Here is a 20,709-nt window from a genome sequence, read left to right as displayed (position 1 = left end):
TATACATATCTTGTTACCCTCGGGCACTCCACAATGCTAAGAGGCACTGACATGTATTTGACAAGTGGATAGGAATGCATGTTTGTGTGTTTTGTTTTGCTGTTTTAATTTGCAGCTGCTTCCTGGACCAGTGAACCGCAATCAAGTTAGCAGCTGCATAGAAAAGTAGGCACCTAACTCAAGAACTCAAGGATGGGCTTCTACATAGGTGTCAGAACGCTTAAATATGGGTATTGTAAAACTGAGTATCTAACCTTCCTGTTGTTCTACCTAGAAGTAATTTGCTGAAGGGCACAGAGAAAATCAATAGTAAAGCAGGTGCCGAAGCCAGGTCTTCCAAGCGCCAGGCTCATAGCCTTGAGCTAGCTTCTGTCTTACGCTGTCTGCTTGCAAGGTGACATGCATTAACCCTTCAAAATTAGGGTAGCAGCCATAGACAGAAGTTTAAAAAAAGAGCTATAAGATGATTTTATATCAAGCTGCTTGTGCTCTCAGCTTTTCTCCTTTTGTCTCCCACAGCTGAACACCCCCTCCCATTCTGGGTCTCTAATTATGGGCTAAGGAGTCTTCGGGTGAACAAAGTGGGACTCATCTCTCTTCATCTTTTTCTATTCTTTGAGTAACTGTTGGTGTATAAAGACTTCCCGCCTTATGATGACGACTAGGAAGGGAATAACAAGCTGACTGCCCAAGGTCTAAAACTGGGGGTATAAAACATTCCCCTTTCCACTCAGTTCATGCCTGCAGTTTCCCCACCCTTTTGTCCCATCTCAGCCACGCAGGCTGCTCGGACATGTCTGCCCTTACAAAGCATTTTACCGCTTCCTTTCCTCCAACAGCAAGACTATACATACATATATACATACCATATATGACTTCCAGCTCGTGTGGTGACCACATTATATATATGCAGTTTCCTTTTAAAATGAAAGTTAGACCTAGATTTCTGAGGACATAAAAGTAAGCACTTGTCTGAACCAGCCGTTGATGTGGAATCAACTTACGCATTAAAGCGAGCGCGTACCACCACTCGGCAGAAATTCCTGAATCTGTGCTCACGACCAACTATGAAAAGTGGCTTATCAAAATATGGGTGATTCTCTCGCAGCTCCTCCTCTTGGACTTTCCTTTTGAAAGACAGAATGTAAATTATTAAGTGATACGCATTATACTTGGCAAAAACATCACTTACACTTCATTCGTTTTTCATCATGACTTGATAGTTTTTACTTCATACAGAGAATAATTAATACAGAAAAGTGTGCACTCAGACTTTCAATTTTTAAATACCTTTTCATTTCAGCTTGTTCTTTTTTTTCCTGGATCATCTTTATCTCGCTGTCTTCTCTCTGTGCATTTCTGTATCTCACTGTGTTGGAGTGCTAGAAGCAAAACGATTCCTTTTAAATGAGGTCTGTGGGTTGGTGTTTTTTAATGTTTCAGATGAAAGCAAGATACGGTATTTTACATAGAAAGATTCAAATGAAAAATCTTTATTTCCAAATGCACTGCACATCAACTCAGTCAAGCGTTTTGTACAGTATTTTCTACCCACAGCACAAGGCTGCTTATTTTCATCAAGGTTAATTTCAGGTTTAATTTCATGCGTGAAGTCCCATCCAATGCGACTTTTAACTTTAAAAGCAAAGGTTTTGTAAGCTCAGCGGATCTCTCTGAACCGGAATGAATACCATCAAAGTTACTAAGGGCAAAGACTGGGAAAGAAAGGGCTTTCGACACCCTTTCAGCTTCCCAAGCCTGCCGCACGTGCTGCCGGGCGGCAAGTTGTGCAAAACATGAGTTAGTGACTACAGAGCGCAGGGAGGGAGGAGAGGGAGGGAGGGGAGGACGTTTGCCTGAGCTCAGGCAGTGGAGGGTACAATCAGAATTATTATTCAGAGTTAAGTGAGTCTTTGGAGCACTCCTGGTGGGATAATGCTGGGTGTTACCCTTACTACTGGACACAAGCAAAGCCATAGTTTCTTTAAAAGGTTACTAACCTACAGTTTCTTCCTGACACCGGCTAAGGTAATTAATTAATTACTTCCTATGCAGTTGTTTTTAAGTATGAAGCACATCTAGAAAATTACTATCATAGTTTGCAAACGGAGGGACTAATATCGCCCTTTGAATTTGCATAGTCACAGAGATCCACAAAATATCCTTATGAATTTGCAGAACTGAAAATGCCCTTAACCGCATGAAACTACACCGCAGTGAAATCCGTGATTACTATTCTCCCTTTTAGTCTCTGTCCTTTTGTCTGACAGTTTTTGTGTTTGAAAAATATTGTCAAACTTCCATTGGAAATTTTGAAATCTTGTTTTGCCAGCCTGAGTGATTTGTGTAATTCCAGAGTAAGGCTTTTTAAGGTATCCTGGGTAGCAATTGTTGTGTTCCTAATGTAGTGTCTACAGCTTCAGTGAATCTATCTCAGCAAGTTGTTTCAAAATTGGTAAGTCTATAAGTGCAACAACCATGTCAATTATTTTGAGGATAATTCTAATGCAGTTACAGTATTTGTTTTATGACTTAATTTCGAGATTTCAAAAGACAAATTGTAAACAACATCAAAGATAGACATTAATCTTACACAAGCATTTATTACGTAGTACACATTCTTATTTCTTATATTCTCAAACTGAAACCATCATTTCTAGGAGGACTTACATCTTGAGTCAGTGTTTCAAGAGATTTTCCTCTGCTGATCCGCTGGCTGTTGGAACCATGTCTCAGTGACCTGAAACAATCATAATCAATTTAACGATACAGCTCAAGATGAAATTTTGACCTTTATAGGATGGCCATTATAAAGCACTGCTCTCCAGTCACCCACTATCTCAAATTCTTATCATTTTTCTCTCGCTAACATCAGAAGCTTATATGTTCTTCAATTGTTTTCAATCCGGTCTAACATAAGCCAATTTCTTTCCTTCTGATGTTTAAATTGATAGCTTTATAGTCGGCGAAGGAAATGACATTTGAAATAAAAAGGCATTTTTTCCATTTATACAGTACAATGAATTTCATTATGGTTACAATGAGGAATGTAGAATTCAGTTCTTTGTACAAGTAAGTCATTTCAGTTTTTCACACGTTAGGTATTGCTCAAATTTAATTCTTTTTGTCACCTTTATTTTAACAATATTTTTAAGCCATCCTTTCAGTCCATGTTTACCTGCGTTCTTGTCGTATATGATGCTGGACACTAAGTATTGACCTTTCCTTTGCAGGCTGCCCCTCAAAGGATCCGCTCAGCATGCGTTGTCTAGTGCAGGCCCTATGAGGAAATATAATGATAAGGACACAGAGTTTTCAGTATAAATGATAATTTTTCAGGTAGCACGTTCAGACAAATCAGCTTGGCTTTCTGGGAAGCAAGTACACAGCTTAATGGACAATAACAATAAAACAAAAATGGACTTTCCATGAAAACATATTTCCGAGGCAATGGTCCCCACTCTGCAACATAACCCGTCACCTGATGAATCTTCTCCGCGCCTTAGCAAGGCCCATCTTTGAGGTTTTTTTCAGTTTGCTGCAGAATTTATGGTCCCCCAAGACTTCACTAAATGTGGAAGGGGTCAAGCAATGCACTAATCATCAGTAAAACAAGCTGCTCAGCAATAAAGAGGGGAATAGTACAAGTACAGCTGTCATTTTAGGGTAGAATCATAGAATTGTCTAGGTTGGAAGGGACCTTTCAGATCATCTAGTCCAACCATCAACCTAACTCTGACAAAAACCGTCACTAAACCATATCTCTAAGCACTATGTCTACCTGTCTTTTAAAAACCTCCAGGGATGGTGACTCAACCACTTCCCTGGGCAGCCTGTTCCAATACTTAATAACCCTTTCAGTGTAAAATTTTTTCCTCATATCCAGTCTAAACCTCCCCTGGAGCAACTTGAGGCTGTTTCCTCTCATCCTATCACTTGTTACTTGGGAGAAGAGACCAACCCCCACCTCTCTACACCCTCCTTTCAGGTAGTTGTAGAGAGCGATAAGGTCTCCCCTCGGCCTCCTTTTCTCCAGGCTAAACAACCCCAGCTCCCTCAGCCGCTCCTCATAAGACTTGCTCTCCAGACCCCTCACCGGATTTGTTGCCCTTCTCTGGACACGCTCCAGCACTTCAATGTCTCTTCTGTGGTGAGGGGGCCCAAAACTGGACACAGTACTCGAGGCAGCTCCCTTTCAGGGCCATAGGTGTCAAAATATTTATGTACACATTCAAGACTTAAACAGCGTATCTTTGAGTGTTCTTCTGCATAACTGGGACCATATATGGTTTGAAACGAAAAGCTGCACATTGCTGATATTCTGTAGTATGAAATGACTGCTCTCTGGGAATGCATTGAACTTGCTGCATTTTTGTCGCGTGGGTTTTTTCACTTGTTTGCTCATTTGCTTCATTTTGCTTTTACTGAGTTTTGGCAAACGCATTTTATACTATTTTGGCAGAAATTAGTATTTGTTGGTTAGTAAGTGTGCTGCAGATAAACAGAGCATGCATATCTTTATTTTGCTGGCTACAATGATATGGATTCGCTTAAGAAAAAGAGAGGTTTCCAATAAAAGAGCTCACACAACTCCGCTGATGGCTAAGACATGGAATTTCAACTCTGGAAAAATATTTTCACTTTCCACGAATGCTGCAATTTAAGTTTATACAGTGTACACCTTATTTGTCATTTTGTGCTATGCAATCATTCAGAGAAACTCTCACAAGACCCAGCTGGTAATATTTAATACTTTTTAATGAATAGAATCTCCATGGTTTTTTTGAAAACACAAAAAAACCTGCATGCTATTGGAGTGACCACTCTATTCACCAGTCTCATGTAAAGCTTGGATAAATGCTATCCTTAATGGCATGGGATGACCATGCTTGATGGCAAAAGGCATCCCAGGCACATTCTTTCCTTTCTATGACTTCGTTTTTCACTCTTCTTCATTATTTCTCGTTCTTTTGGATTTAAACACATCAATGACAGGAGTAGGGATCCAAAGTGAAATCTGGAACAAAAATGAGAAGCTTAGAATGCTCGTCAGTGGCATCACTAAAAATCATACTATCATGCTAGAAAAGTACATTGAAATCTGTCAATCTTCTGGACTATGTACCTGCAGAACTCTGAACACAGTCCAGCAGCTGCAAACTACATGCTCTAAATTTGCCTTGAAAAGCACAAATGGAATTAAAAAACCTGAAAATGAAAGTGCGATTTGGTAGGTCATCAGAAAGCCAGTCTACAGGTTCAGAGCCTACAGAACAATACTATATTGGAATACTACAGAATTTTCATTACCTGCAAACAATTATGAGGTCCAGACTTTTGAAGTCCTTGAAACTCTTTCATCCTTTGGAACCCCTGAAAAATAAGTAGTGAACAGAGTGTTCAAGTAACATTCTTTGAGCTAATGCAAAATGTTAAATGCTTTGATCACTACTTCAAAATACTATACCTCTCATGAATATTATGAGGTCTCTTGCAGCCGGTGTGCACATGGCTCACTCTTCGACTTCTTAGGGAGGCATCCTCTCCACAACAAGTGTTTACTCAACTTCTTGCATCCCAGTATAACATGGATTTGTTGTTTTTCTGTATTATTTTAATGAGTGAATATTTATGTGTTCTGTAGTAACTGCATAGTTTACTGTGTACTTTTGTTCTTGTTCTCCCTGAAACGTGCTCACACTGAAGTCTCAGCAGCGTGGTGTGCTTCAGTAAAACACACAATTATCAACGTGATTCAGCACGCTTTTCACTATGACTCTCTATCCTTCCTAAATCTTTTTATGCTCTCATTATACTTGCATCTAACTTGGAAAATATGGTTAAATATGACAACCCAAGATTCACGATGAGTCCACCTGATAGGTGTTCTAGTGTTTCGCTCTTTCATTTTATAAATTTAATTCAATAAGGCACTGTTTGAATAGCAACAAAAAGGCATATTTTCATCACAGCTACACTACTCTTCTTTGGGAAAAATATACTATTTTTTAAGGAAATCTGAATGTGACTGGTAAACTAAAATGAAGTACTAATGCAACCTGGGTAATTCATGATTTTTCTTTTCTGTGTTTTTTCTTGCTTCCTTCCCTATGTCTCTAAAGTAAAAAACAAATAGTCATTTATTTTCTTCAGTGTCTGCTCAGACTGTTGAACTATGGTAGCATACTTTCTTTCCTTTAGCCATTTTGTATTCTCATTGTCAGTCTTACTTTGCTGTTTCAGCTTTTTGTCTACCAGATGTTTGTATAATAATTATTTTCCTTGGATTACAGAGGAATTGACAGAACCAATGGAGAAGAAAGAACCTCAAAGGGCCATTTAGTCTATCACCTCTCTTAAAGCAGGATCAATGATATCTACACTATTCTGGGCTGATGCTTGTCTTAACTTCCTTTTCCATACCTGCAGTGTTGGAGACCCCACAGCCCCCTAACTCTACTTCACAACAATGCTTTACAGTGATCTAAAACATGGTGGTCACTTGGCACAAACCCCATAAAACAGAGTAACTTCTTACCAATGGATGTGTGCATTCCAGTATTTCTTTCTGTTTGTCTTTACAGGAGGCAGGTGAAATCCAATGATGTTATATGCTTGGGGAGATTTAGGAAGGTGGTGACTAAGTCTGGATTTTGCTCCTGATGCCAATCATCATCTGAGCTTAACTAGAATATTTGTTCTGAGAAATGCACGGTATGCCTGGCACCTCATAAACTGACCTTACCTGGAACATTTGTTATGAGAAATGCGTAGTATCAAAGCCTCACAATCATGAAGAAAGAAATCATAATCTTAAGAGAGAAAACATAAAATATATACAGAGAAACTTGCTGCAAGTGATTTAGAACTGACTATTATCAGTTATTTAATGCAGATAAATTTCTAATAAAGGATACCAAAGGTACGCCTTCTATAATGAAACAACTGGCTATATGGACAAGGGAAAAGCAGTGTTTGACACACTGAATGGTAGAGTATTAAACCAGAAGGATCCTGATAAACTTGAGGACTGAGTCAGCAAAAGTTTCAGGAAATTGGACAAGGAAATGTGCAAAGTTTTACACCCGGTGCAGAATAGCTCGATGCATCCATGCAGGCTGTGGAGTGGCTGGCTGAGGAAAAAGATCTGGGAGTTACACTGTGCACTGGGTCTGGATGGGATGGAGTTATCTGGATGATAACTAGATGAATGTGTTCCTGCCATCAGTAAGGCAAACTGCCTACTATATTAAGGTGGAGTGTATCCAGCAGGTTGAGGGAAGTTATTACACCTCCTCTCCTCAGAGCTGGAGAGGCTGCACCTGGGACACAGTTCTGGGTACTCCAAGAGGGATGCTGGAACACTGGTGCAAGTACAAGCGATTGGCGGCTTACAACACATGACCTCCAGGGAGACTTGAGAGAGCTGGGCTTGCTTGTTTTGGTGACGGGGAGGTTAAGGCATGAAGCTAAACTCTTGTTACTGTGAGATGACAGAGCAGCAAGCAATGGCCAGAAACTGTGGCTTGGAGGATTCAGACTGGACATCAGAAAAACCCTCTCTCAAGGGTATGGTAATGCAATGCTGGAACCAGAGTAGCTGGAAGACATAAAGCTGATCTGTTCCAGGGTCAGCAACAGTCCTACTCGAAGTGGGCAGCTGGCCAAGTGGAGGTATTTAAAAGACGTGTAGATGTTGTGCTGAGGAACGTGGTTAGTGGTAACTTGGTAGTGCTAGGTTAAGGGTTGGACTTTATGATCTTAGAGGTCTCTTCCAACCAAAATGATTCTATGATTCGATGACAACATGGTCATCAAAGTTCCATTCCGACCAAAACGATCCATGTTCCTGTGCTAAACAAACTAATGAAAATATTTGCTCATTCTCTTATGAGAGGTGGGGTATTATACTGCTGTATTAGTCTCTAGAGCTAATTTATTCAGAGATTAACTTTATAACTTTCCTAGAAGCACAAGTAATCTCATTTCTTGCTCATTCTAATATGCAGAAAAAAAAAAATCACTGTATTTTGCAGAAATACTTGTATGAAACAGTTCTGAATTATCTTCTAGCATATTAGCAAATCAGTAGAACTGGATATGGAATTCAAGCAATTATTTTTTTTTCCCCAAGATGTGCTCGTGGCAGCATTCGGCTTCAGACATATGATAAATGCACTTCACTCAATTAGCTGCTTATGAAACTGAAAGTTCCACTTAAGTATGAGCTGTTATCTCCTCAGGGCCACAAAAGCATCAGACAAATCTTGACAAGAACAGTGAAAATCCTATCATTTTACAGTTTGACTATAGCATCAGCTGTAACAAAAAGCAAATAACACGCTGCCTATTTTAAAAAGATTAGTTTCCGAAACAGTCACAGTATATATTTTATAATAAACTGAATTTTTGTCATTTTGGTGAATTTGATTTTCTTATCAACAGACCAGAGAACTTTTAAGTTTTCCCTTGTATTTTATAAAATAAAGGCGTAAACACTTATGTGAGGGTGACAGTGCAGTGGTGCAGGTTGCCCAGAGAGGTTGTGGAGTTTCCATCCTTGGAGATACTCAAAAACCGCCTGGACGTAGTCCTGGGCAACTGGCTCCACGTGCCCTTCCCTGAGACTGACACCGATACTTTGATTATATTTTGGACTATGTGAGACTACTTTTAATTTGCTCCATTTCCCCACCACTCTGTGCTGTTTACAACTTATCCTCAGTACTGGAGAGAACAGACTTATACCCAATGTTTTGATTGGACCTTCTCCACCCTCTCTACTTCAGAAAGCCAGTGGGACGAATAAAGGACTAGACATCTACTCTTAGACAGTGATTCCAGAAGGAATGAGAGTCAGAAGAACTACAGGCACAAAACTTCCTTTTAGGACAAAAAGCAGTACCCATAGCAAGAGACAGGGAGAGAAAAGTGGGAAACAATGAAGATATGCAGGAGGAATTAAATTTGCTGGAGGCAGTGGTTATTTCTGCTAAGGGAAATGCATCATAATTTTCAGAAAGAAATGGTGCTGTTTGTAACTCAGAGGTGCTACTCAATATGATTGAGTTTTGAAATAGTTGTTCTAGTTGTCTGTAACTCACTTTTGTTTTGTTTCATTTTCCTTGGAAGGGTGAAGCCCCCACCTCAGAATGGATTTATGTGAGGAGTTAAGCCTCTCTGTGCACTGACACTGGCAGGGGTGATGCAAACCACTGCTCAGTGTCAAAAAAAACAGGACAGTCATTGTTCCATCCTTGACTCTGTTCCCAGGACCAACTGCACCAAGACCTCAAGGCGGCAAGGTGAAGGTTGGTTTCCGAGCAAGGATCTTCAGAAAACAGGTGTCTCCCCTGGAGTGCAGTAAGAAACTTGCAGGAAAATGAAGGGACCCGAGACCTCCGTTTTGCTGCATAAGGTAATGTCAGATGAGCAGGTGAGACAGGATTGAGTGTATGAAATCTCTCTCTGGGTGGTTGAGGGCTATTTATGCCCTTCTTCCTCTTCTTGGGAAGATGCCAAGCTGCAGTTCAGAGTATAAAGGGAAAAACAAGGTTTGGAGAGAAGAAGATGCATAAGAGAGACATGAAGGTACCTGTTCCTTCTATGTGGTTGGTTATGTTGAAACATTTAGAATTTGATTAAAATATAATTTGACAAGGTTTAAAAAGCAGGGGGGGTGGAACATAAGAGGTGGACTTAAGCTAGAACAGTCTTAAAATTCTCTTTTCAGTACAGGAATTCGATGAAGTTGAAGTTGCCCATGGGCAGCTTTACTGTGCAGAGGCATTGCTTTAGATAAATGCTCCTTAATTCAGGTAGACAAAAAATAAGAAGATGCAAGAAGTAATCTTCTCAGAAAGGACACCCTGAGTTATCTCTTATTGTTCTTGGCATAAACGCCACTTCTTCTTTTGTCAGATGCTCTAAAAATCTGAGACTCGGCTACTTTTATCAAGGAGTATACAGCACTTACAAGTAAAGCAAAAATAAGAAAAAGAATCTTTCTTCTTTTGAGTTTTCCCTGTGTTCCCTGAATCCAAAGTTTCAGCTGTAAATTTTTCCCTTCTTATCACGTCTTTCTCTGTTTGTAAAATTCCCTTGCACCAACACTGGCATCAACACGGAAACACTGGCAGCACTCAGGACCAGCAGCCCCATCACCGGCAATGCTCTCCGTCAGCACTCCCACCAGATATACCATGAACACCGTTTTCTTACTTGACAGAAGTTCCCTCCTTTTCCCTGTGCTCCTCAAAAGTTCATCACTGATGACCCAGGAAGTAGATGGGAAAACACAGTAAATATAGATTAAATTAATATACTATGTAGTTTAATTAAAATAAATTAATAGTTTAGAAAACGAAAATTTATTTTTCCACCCACACTTTTCTTCAGAGGAATTCAGAGGTGAATAAATGGGAAGTCCTCCCAGATACAAAACTCTGGCAGAAGCCGTGCTCTAAAGGACCGAGTGGAAATCAGCAGGATTGAAACTGGAAGGACTGAATTCTGATCTTGTCCTGGTCCCTCTGAGAACTTAGTGAAGTCCAAACAACAGTTTGCTCGGATTCTCCTCCCACTCTGCTTCAGATTTCCCCTGAAAAGGAGAAAGTTCTGTGCTGACAGAAGAACCAATCAGAATTCTGAATTTCGATTTGCAGGACTTTATTTTTTCTTCTGAGTAAGAAAGACTGTAGCCCCCTACAGACGTCACAGGTTTTTCAAATTTTTTAAATATAAACCAGCAGGGTATTCTCTATGTCTACATGTTTCCGTTGTGGAATAATATAAGAAACATGCCAAACAAACTGACATTCATGTAACCCCAGAGGTGTCAATAACATGTCACAGCTGTAATATAACATAGAATTTAATTGCAAATGTTTTACTGAAACACTGCCATGAACCCTGTATCTAAATCCATATTTTTAAAGGTTTTTGATTAGGACGAAGCGACTTGTATTTATCTATCCATAACAGTAATGCCTGTAAAATCAAGGCACATTCACATAACTGAAAGAAATGCTTACAAATAGAGTCCTAAATTTTGTTAAAATAGAATACTTATAGTCTTGTAGTTACATTTCTCAATAATATTTTGACAAAGAGCATTCATTTGAATTAGTAATTGTTCATATTTTAATTACCATGGGTTTAAAGACAGATAAAGTTGCACGTTAATTTCTACACTTCTCCCTGTGCTGTATTCTTATAGAATATCAAAAAGAACTGAAGAGCTGTAATATTTCTCAAATGGCATGTAATCACAAGACGCTTTTCAAGAAACTTCACAATTCAGAAAACACACTGAATTTCTAGAGCATGGCTCCTCATAAAACACTGCCATACTTAATCTAATCCCACAGCTGTACTTCTCAGATCAGTTATTCCCGCTTACACTGCTGATTTACCTCGGACCAGTCATTCGCAATATGCTAGAGATGCGCCTGCTTTGGTGAGAATGTAAATATAAAAAAAGAATGATCTCTAAATTCTTGGCATTGCTAACGCACCTTATATCAATGATAGTCATTCTCATGTAAAACCAATAATGGCACAAAAAGCTGCAGCGTGTTAATATCCATATGATGCCTTTAAAAATGGGTATTGGAGACTTAGGAGTGCATTATTCACTTACTGTGAGGCTGAGTACACGCTCCATATGGAGTACCTAAATGAGTGATCATTATTAAAACATTCAGGAAATCCTTCCACAGAAGTCAACAGTTCTGAAGTCTTCTTCATTGTACATTTGCTACTTGGAATAAGATTAGCTGTATTCTATGCTTTCTAGCATACAACCCTTGTGAATGTTTATGTGCATATATATGCAAGAACTAGGCTGGAATTCGTTAGGCAAAATGGCATTTTGTCTCTGCTTATGAAGAGATATTTTTTGGTTAATTTAGAAGGAAGATGTAAAAAGAGCTGAAAAATGATCTTCCCGCATGACACAGAATTGGGTTTGTGTGGCAAGGTTTTGGTAGCAGGGGGTCTGCAAGGGTGGCTTCTGTGAGAAGCTGCTAGAAGCTTCCCCCATGCCTGATAGAGCCAATGGCAGCCAGCTCTAAGATGGACCTGCCACTGGCCAAGGCCAAGCACATCAGCAACGGTGGTAGAGCCTCTGGGATAACACATTTAAGATGGGGGAAAAAATGCTGTGCAACAGCAGCCACAGAGAGGAGTGAGAATATGTGAGAGAAACAGCCCCACAGACACCAAACGCAGTGAAGAAGGAGGAGGAGGAGGTGCTCCAGGTGCTAGAGCAGAGATTCCACTGCAGCCCGTGGTGAAGACCATGGCGAGGCAGGCTGTCCCCCTGCAACCCACGGAGGTTAACGGTGGCACAGATCCCCACCTGCAGCCTGTGGAGGACCCCATGCTGGAGCAGGTGGATGCCCGAAGGAGGCTGTGACCCCGTGGGAAGCCCACACTGGAGCAGGCTCCTGGCAGGACCTGTGGCCCCATGGAGAGAGGAGCCCAGGCTGGAGCAGGTCTGCTGGCAGGACTTGTGACCCCATGGGGGATCCACACTGGAGCCGTCTGTTCCTGAAGTACTGCACCCCATGGAAAGGACCCACTCTGGAGCAGTTTGTGAAGAACTGCAGCCCGTGGGAAGGACTCACATTGGAGAAATTCGTGGAGAACTGTCTCCCATGGGAGGGACCCCACGCTGGAGCAGGGGAAGAGTGTGAGGAGTTCTTCCCCTGAGAAAGGAGCGTCAGACACAACATGTGATGAACTGACCACAACCCCCCTTCCCTGTCCCCTGCGCCGCTGGTGGGGAGGAGGTAGAGAAATCAGGAGTGAAGTTGAGCCCGGGAAGAAGGGAGGGTTGGGGTGAAGTTGTTTTAAGATTTGGTTTTATTTCTCATTATCCTACTCTGATTGTATTGGTGATAAATTAGATTAATTTCCCTGAGTTGAGTCTGTTTTGCCTGTGACGGTAATTGCTGAGGGATCTCCCTGTCCTTATCTCCACCCACGAGCCTTTCATTATATTTTCTCTCTCCCCGCCCAGCTGAGGAGGGGAGTGATAAAGCAGCTTCGGTGGGCACCTGGCCTCCAGCCAGGGTCAACCCACCACAAATACATACTGAAGAAGAACAGTCTCTCTCTTGTTGCTGTTCAAGCATAAAGCATGTCCAGAGAAAAGAGCAATTTATCTTTGATAATGACAGCAATCGATGTACTACAAAAGGATACACTATAATAAATATCATGCATACAGTAACATTTGTGGTAAACAAGGTTATGAGAAATCAGATGACAATCAAAACAATATCAAATCACTGCTGACTCTTACCTTAGAATTTTATTGATTGCTGTCTCTTTTTCCAGAAGGTTTCTTGCTCTGATGCTGAAAACAGATTTACGGAGCTATAAAATTAAGAAAAAGACAGTGTACTTTTTAATTGCCATAAAATATAACACGTGCAATCTGACAGACCAATGAAACATTATGATGCTGAGTGTATTTAAAATTAAACACATAATGTTCTCTATCATAAAGCTGGTTTTCACATTTTGTGGCACAGGTACCCTTTTCCAGGAAAATGGTGGTGGAAAAGATCAAAATGGTGACACGGAGAAAATTCCTTGAGGAATGTGTAAGATCCTAGCCTTATCTTGGAGCTTTTGGCCTCCCTATTCCAACCGTTACCTAGCTCTGGGTGCAAAGAAGCAGACAGTTTTGTTGATTAGCACTAATATTATTCCCTTTATTGCAGATTTCTTTTCTTCTCTGGTTGGCCAAGTGACACCTTTGTCTTGATCCTTGCTAATCCTCCTCACTTTGGATTTTGAGTAGGCTGGATCATACTCCGGAGATGCCTTGACTACACAGAAGAGCCAGCTAAAAAAGCGTAGCTGTCTCATTTCAGTGCCTAGAGTTAGGTGAGATGGAAGTAGGTCTCCTGTTTCTCCTGAAACCAGGCCTGCCTGCCTGTTCTTGTCCTTGTCATCTTCACTATCCTTTGTTTCCCCTTTTTTTGCCTCTGATGTAGAGCAAAAAATGTGATGAGCAAAATGTGCCTGTGTTTGCCTCCGGTCATGAACAGTGTTTTAGGCATATTCTTGTGAAAAGGAATTGCTGGACGTTAAATGAAAGGACTGGGATACAAGAAAAAAATAGCACTTAATTCCAAGGCAAGTAGTAACGAACATGCCAAATCGAGGAACAAATCACAGCTGAAGAATTTAGCTGAGGAATTGCACCTGTGTTTAACAGAAAGACTCTGGCACCTTGTAAAACTTAATTCTGTCAACTGTTTGGAGATCATTATCTTGAAGGAAATGGTTGAGAGAGATTTGAGCACTCCTAGCAACACATGCCCTGTTTTTGATCGATCTGAAATGAAATCTTTAAGCCCATTGCATTAAAACTATTTGTTATAAATATCAGATTTGTTTAATTGATCTGTGTCTGACCTAAGGATGTAAGTAATAGATTTCCAAAACACCACCTCAAATCCAAAGTCACTAGACAAACAGTTTTGCTCAAACTTCGCTCAAGCCTCAGATTGACTCTGATCCACAGTCAGATGTCTTACTTTGTAGAAAAACAGAAGCCTACAAAATACCTTAAAACTTGTTAATTATACTGGCTGTCCTTAATAAAATGGCTACAGCTTTTCAAGCCACACCTGTAACAGTAAGCTACAAACTCAACCCAACAGTTTTCAAGCGTGGCCTGTTAACCTTTGTCAAGTCCTAACCCATCTCTGTACAGTCTGTGGAAGTAAGAACATAAATGATTTGAAAACACCACTATTATGACGTTCTGTGGGTTTCTTAAAAAAAACTGCAACTGGACAACTGAAATAAAGTATGCAAAACTTCAGAGTGTGGTTTGGAAAATAAGGCATTGGAATTTCAGGTAAGACTAAAAAAATAGTAACAGAATTGTTGAATATTTGAAAATAAACCAAAAAATTGTTCCATTACCTGGATATGGTTAACATAAACTGAAAATCACAGTTTGAGATATATCATTATTGTGTAGGGGTAAATATTTCATATATTGAAACATACTTCTGTAGGTTTTAACTCATTTGCGGTACCTCAGCACAGGCTTAGTGAATTTTTCAGCATGGTACTTTATTATGGATTTAGATAGAACTGAAAATGGTGAAAGCAATGGTTACTCTTTCACATCTTTTTTCTTCTAATGTCAGTGATTAGTAACTGGAATCCCGGATAACTGATTTTTCCCCTTATCAGGATTGCAGAAAGCAAGCTCTAAACCACAGGAGTATCTATCCTTTTGCAAGGTGTTATCCAATAATTTTTTAGGGCTCAACTAGGAACATCAAACTTATGGGAATAACGAAGGTGGAAAAACAACTTTTTTGTTTCAGTTATTTTTTTCCTGTTATAAATTATTGCTTTAGAATAATTGCAATTACATTAAACTTCAGGGGAAAAAAGTGTGCTGCCTACTAATGTGTTATGTCCATTTATTTCTAATAACAATTCTTTGCTTGTTAACATCTTAGAAGATGAAAATATTTCAAACACAGAAAGCATTAATTTCCTTCCTAATTTCCAGTTTTTGCTCATCCAATTTCAGAAAAAAGCAAATAATTTTTCCTGAGTTTGTCTACAGCTCCCTATCTGGCACAGACCAATTTTTTTAGGTGTTAAAAACAGGTGTGAAAACACTTTGGCATGAAGCATGTGGCCCAAGCAGGGAAATTCACCCAGGTCGTCAACAAGGGAACGTGCCCTGGGAAAGCGGGAGCAAGGAGTCAACTTGTTTTCAAAGACCTTTGGGCGTCTGTACAGATACAGTTAGTGCTTCCCCAGGCCAAGTGTTAAACCATCTAGTGCCAGCACGGAAGAACATCTCAAGGAAAGCTGCTAGCAGGTCTACACCAAGTGTTACTTAACGTCTGGCACATAATGTCTACCAGGGACTGCTGAATCCTCCCTCTGGGCAGCAAGACTAACAAAGGAGAAGGCAGTGGGGTGTGTTTTGCATAAAAGCATACTGCTAAATCCCTCTCACACCTCAACTGGAAATGATTTGACCCCCTGTTTTTGATGCCTTCAATGAACACCCTAGTCGCCTGCTGGAGATTTGCGCAGCCAGAGGTGCAATGTCATCAGAGCCAGAGAGGTGAAGTGAAGCAATAGGAAGGAGCCTGTGTCTGGAGCTACTGAGATGGGGGAGAAAAGACTGGGCTCTAGTTCCTACTCCCAAAGCTGTTCGTGAATTTTATTCTGTGATGCTTACACAAATAAATGACTGAGAAGTCACGGGGATGGGGAAAGGGACCAGAACACAGGGTGTTGCACCAGGTTTTTTGTGCAAAGAGTGCATTTATTTTTCCTGTACTTTTTTTCAGAAGGACTAGCTATGAAACTTGCACCTGAGGCAGTACGTCCTTGGGCATTGACCATGGTCCAAGCACACCCAATGGATTGAGGCTTAGGTGAAGTTCTGAAGGTTTGTTACCAACCTGCCTGCCTCTGTGTTGTGACAGAATTTAAATTGGAGCCAGGTATCCAGTTCTTTAATCCAAGAATACATGAGCATGCACAAGATCCTATACTTTGAGGCCTAGGGATCTCAGTGGTCCAAAATGGAACTGATAATAAAACCTAGGCACTTCCAGTGATTATGGCTTTTGAAGGTGATGGTCCTCATTCCTCTTCAGGACTTAGGAGTCCTTCCTTCAGCAGAAGCCTGGTAAATTTATCTTAAATTTAAAATATCCAGAAAAAGCAAACCAAAATAATATTTTTTGATATGCATGATTGATCCGTTTCTCATATTTAAAGGAGTCAGCAGTCAGTCAAATAGCAACATACATATGTCAATATGCGTGTTGAAGAAAATCAAACATTACTATAGATTTTTAAAACATGTCCTTATTTGTATATTAGATAAATAAACCAAACTGCTTCCCATTTAATTTCCCAAATTTGCATAGCACACCAGGCAAATGCAATGGAACTGTACAAACAGCAAATGGGGGTGATCATCAGTATTTTGTTTAATAATGCCTAGACGCCACATGCTGGTGTAGGAGGTGGCTGGCAATTAAAACTTGTGATACCTGCCGAGTTCTTGAATGTTGCAGAGGAAATTATTATCAGTGTTAATGTACAAAAGACACCACTCAATCAGATGATGTGGAATTAAATAAGTACAGTATACTCTACTGAGGTTATTTTATGGTATACCTGTTTAGCCTGCTGGGTTTTTTATTACAGATTGTGACGTACTGTGAAGACACCCTCAGTGTATCTTTATTAGACATTATTTATTTATTTACTTCTTTATGCAGCCTATAAGTACGCTCAGTGCAGAAATAAGTGCCGTGCAGCTTTCTGCTATAGAGCATTATCTTTTTAGCATAAGACACTGTCCTGAAATCACCTAACAGCATCTGATTCCTGTTAAATATGTTTTCAAGAACACATTTTAAAGAACTCCTGCAGGTTACTTTAATCTGTAAGGGACAGCTGTGACAGGTCAGCAAATTACCAATAATATTTCCTGGATTAGATTAAAGATGGAAAGCGTGTGCCCCTATGAAACCATGAATAAAACTCACGTCTTCATTCCCACACTCCATTGAATTTATTTACACAGATGTGCCCGCAGACACAGAACTAGGAAATCTGCAGGTATTGCTTTGTCCACAAGCGCTAGCACTTCGGCACCTCGTCCCCTCCACTGCTGCTGTTGGCAGGACAGACCTCAGGCAGACAAAATAACTCAGTGCTGTCAGATGCTACATCCTACGAAATCCCATTTGTCCAAACCGACAAGGACAAAGCAATAAACCACCCTAACTGTTGTAAAAGAAACTAAATCACAGAACATTGTTGCTCTGCAAGTGCCACCCGCTGCTTTGGAACGGTACTGCAGACATTTTAAATTGCTATACTCACTTGGTAGTACATTTTAAAATTCCAGGCTTTCTACCCTGGAAAAAGAATATCTTTGGCATAAGATTAAGAGCAAAGCAACAGAGGACGATACCTTTGCTAGATGAAAGCTAATGACTGTGGACCTAGATGTATTGGCACAGCACTGCTGACTTCGGGGAGATCCATGCCATTTTCTAACAGCTAAGATATGGCTCAGTGGTTTTTAGAAATGCTATTCATTATCAAGCTTTTGATAGATTTTGCGAGCAACGTGTTTGCAGTGCACAAACCCCAGCAAGCACTGCATAAAGCAATTGTTTTCAACGTGGATTTGACAGAGAATTGTATGCTATCAACAGGTAAAAACTGTGGTGATGTAGTGTATTATTTTTGTATCAGAACACTGCAGAGCTGGCAGAAGAGACAAGCATTGGTAGGTGTTCTGCAATACAAGGTGAGACAAGGTCATAAGTAAATAATGAGATATACATGTCTGAAATGTTTGGTTGACAATGGGGGAAAAAAGTATGCCTGGAATATATTTTTCTAATGTAATTTCTTAAGCATTTTATGAAAATCAGGAATTTTAGCTTGGTGCTCTTGACAGCAATCTTTTACAGGCAACTGCAGGACCATATGGGAAGAGTCTGCTGTACCATGCCAGAAATTCCAAGCAAGGAAAAAAAAAATCATCCAAAGCTTCTGTTTCAGTTTGGAATTTGTTGGATGCCAACTGATAGGTAATGTAGACTTGTAGAATGAACAGATTGTTAGGTATTACATTGTTATTTAAACATGTACAGCTTCTAGGGAAAATATGAAGACTCAGTACCATAAGCACTACATCAGAGTGAATTTTAAGAAACAGTGAGGAAATATTTGGACAGAGTCTGTTCAAAGCTTGATCATTCCATTAAATATAGGACGTTTTTGGCCCACATGAGTTTTCTGTCTAGCCTCTTGAATGCAAACGTTATTATTTGTTCAACAACATTCTGCCTGTGCATCTTTCGCTTGAAGAGATCAGACTCTCAAAACGAATGTGACAAAAACACGAAGAGTGATGGAAGGCCAGACTGCAACTTGTTGGTAGGTACCTAACAAGATGTTCAAAAGAATTTAAGCAGGGTAGATGACTAAATCCTATAGAAATCAGTGGGGAATTCCTTAAGCCCTTTTGAAAACTTTGCTTAATGACTACAGAATCATAAAGGATGCGATTACAAGGGACCTCTAGAGATCACCTAGTCCATTTTCCTCTCTGAAAGCAGAAGTAACTGTTTTCATTTGGACAACCCTTGGCAAGGTTGTTCTATATAAGAAACAGGCTTGCTACAGAGTCGAGAAAGTGGTCTAGGATTAGATAAGTGCCACAAGCAGTCAAGGGCTGTCCCTTTTGATCAGATGTCTAGAATGAAAAGTGGGCATAATCTCCTTAACTCTTGGGAGTCGTTGACCTGAAATAGCCTTAATTCCTTTTGTAGCCCTCGATTGCTGCCTGTCTCTAAAGGAAAGCCACGTTTTCTAATTAGCTGACTACTGGCCTGGAAAATCTATGTGTCCTTTCATAACCAAAACCCTTTTTCAATTAAGTCTCGGGATGTGGACAAGGCTAATATTAGCATACTCATAAACCCCCCAAAGACTTAAAGGGGATGATAATAGTCCATCTCAGACATTTGAGGGAGCAGCTCCAGGTAGGGAGAAGAATCCCTCTCTTTTATGTCTTATCATACTATGTTTGGGTTTTTCCCTTTGGTATATCTGAGTTTTTTTCTTTCAATGGTTTAACAGGTAGGATTTTCATAAAATCATAGAATCATGGAATGGTTTGGGTTGGAAGGGACCTTTAAAGGTCATCTGCTCCAAGCCCACTGCAATGAGCAGGGACATCTTCAACTAGATCAGGTTTCTCAAAGCCCTGTCCAACCTGACCTTGAACACCTTCAATGATGCGGCATCTGCAACCTCTCTGGGCAACTGTTACAGTGTTTCACTGCCCTCATTGTAAAAAATTTCTTTCTTATAACTAGTCTGAATTCGCACTTCCTTAGTTTAAAACCCTTAACACTTGTCCTATTGCTACAGGCCCTACTAAAAAGACTGTTACCGTCTTTCTTATATGCTCCCTTTAAGTACTGAAAGGCTGCAATAAGGTCTCCTGGAGCCTTCTCTTCTCCAGGATGGACAACCTCAACTCTCTCAGCCCGTCCTTATAGGACAGGTGCTCCCTCCCTCTGATTATTTGGCAAGCGCAACTTGGATAGGTTTGTTTTCTTTTGTTTTCTATCTTTACCCAATGCAGGAGCCAGGGAGACCTTGGGTAAAGTTAGTAAAGGGGGCTGGGTAGACTACTCATGGCAACCAAGAGCAGGGTGGCAGTGAGGACTCCTGCCCAAGCTGCTGTGGGGTTGTAATACATTCTGCTGGGTGCACAGCAATGGAGAAGGCGGCTCCACTCCACACCCTGAGCTGGGGATCTTGAGGCTCAAGGGAAGAAAGGACTGCCAGGCTGGGCTGGACTGGGAATGGAAGAAGACTGATATGGAGTGAGAGTTTCAAGTGGGAGGTAACTTGGGGGGAACAAGGAAGAACATTACTCCTGCTTGTACGAGCACATGCATAAAATTACCTTCACTAGAACAAAGTGATCATGACTATATTTAATCAATTCTTGTGAACGAGTCCTGTGAGAGGGTGAGGGAGGCCGAAGTGCTTGGAGAAGGAGGTCTGGATTCCTTGGTAGGAGCAGGGAAAGGGACAGTACAAGGCTCAAATAGAAGGGCTTTTCTATAACGCAGCCCCTCATTGCCTCTCCCTTCA

General features: G+C 40.5%; 1 protein-coding gene across 4 annotated transcripts in view; it reads right to left on the bottom strand.

The window, feature by feature from the left end:
- NALCN (sodium leak channel, non-selective) overlaps nucleotides 1–20,709 on the bottom strand; it is a 232,194-nt gene that overhangs the window by 34,672 nt on the left and 176,813 nt on the right. For all 4 annotated transcript variants that reach the window (XM_074562155.1, XM_074562147.1, XM_074562164.1 and 1 more), the window contains 5 exons: nucleotides 13,310–13,383; nucleotides 3,179–3,280; nucleotides 2,671–2,740; nucleotides 1,291–1,382; nucleotides 1,005–1,127 (listed from right to left, as the gene is read on the bottom strand). In XM_074562155.1, the coding sequence (XP_074418256.1) occupies nucleotides 1,005–1,127; nucleotides 1,291–1,382; nucleotides 2,671–2,740; nucleotides 3,179–3,280; nucleotides 13,310–13,383 (461 nt within the window). The remainder of the gene's footprint in view (nucleotides 1–1,004; nucleotides 1,128–1,290; nucleotides 1,383–2,670; nucleotides 2,741–3,178; nucleotides 3,281–13,309; nucleotides 13,384–20,709) is intronic.

This window comes from Larus michahellis, chromosome 1 (assembly GCF_964199755.1).
Source record: "Larus michahellis chromosome 1, bLarMic1.1, whole genome shotgun sequence".
NCBI classification, from domain to species: domain Eukaryota; kingdom Metazoa; phylum Chordata; class Aves; order Charadriiformes; family Laridae; genus Larus; species Larus michahellis.
Note: the sequence above shows the minus strand (reverse complement) of the source record. Positions and strands in the feature narration are given on the sequence as shown.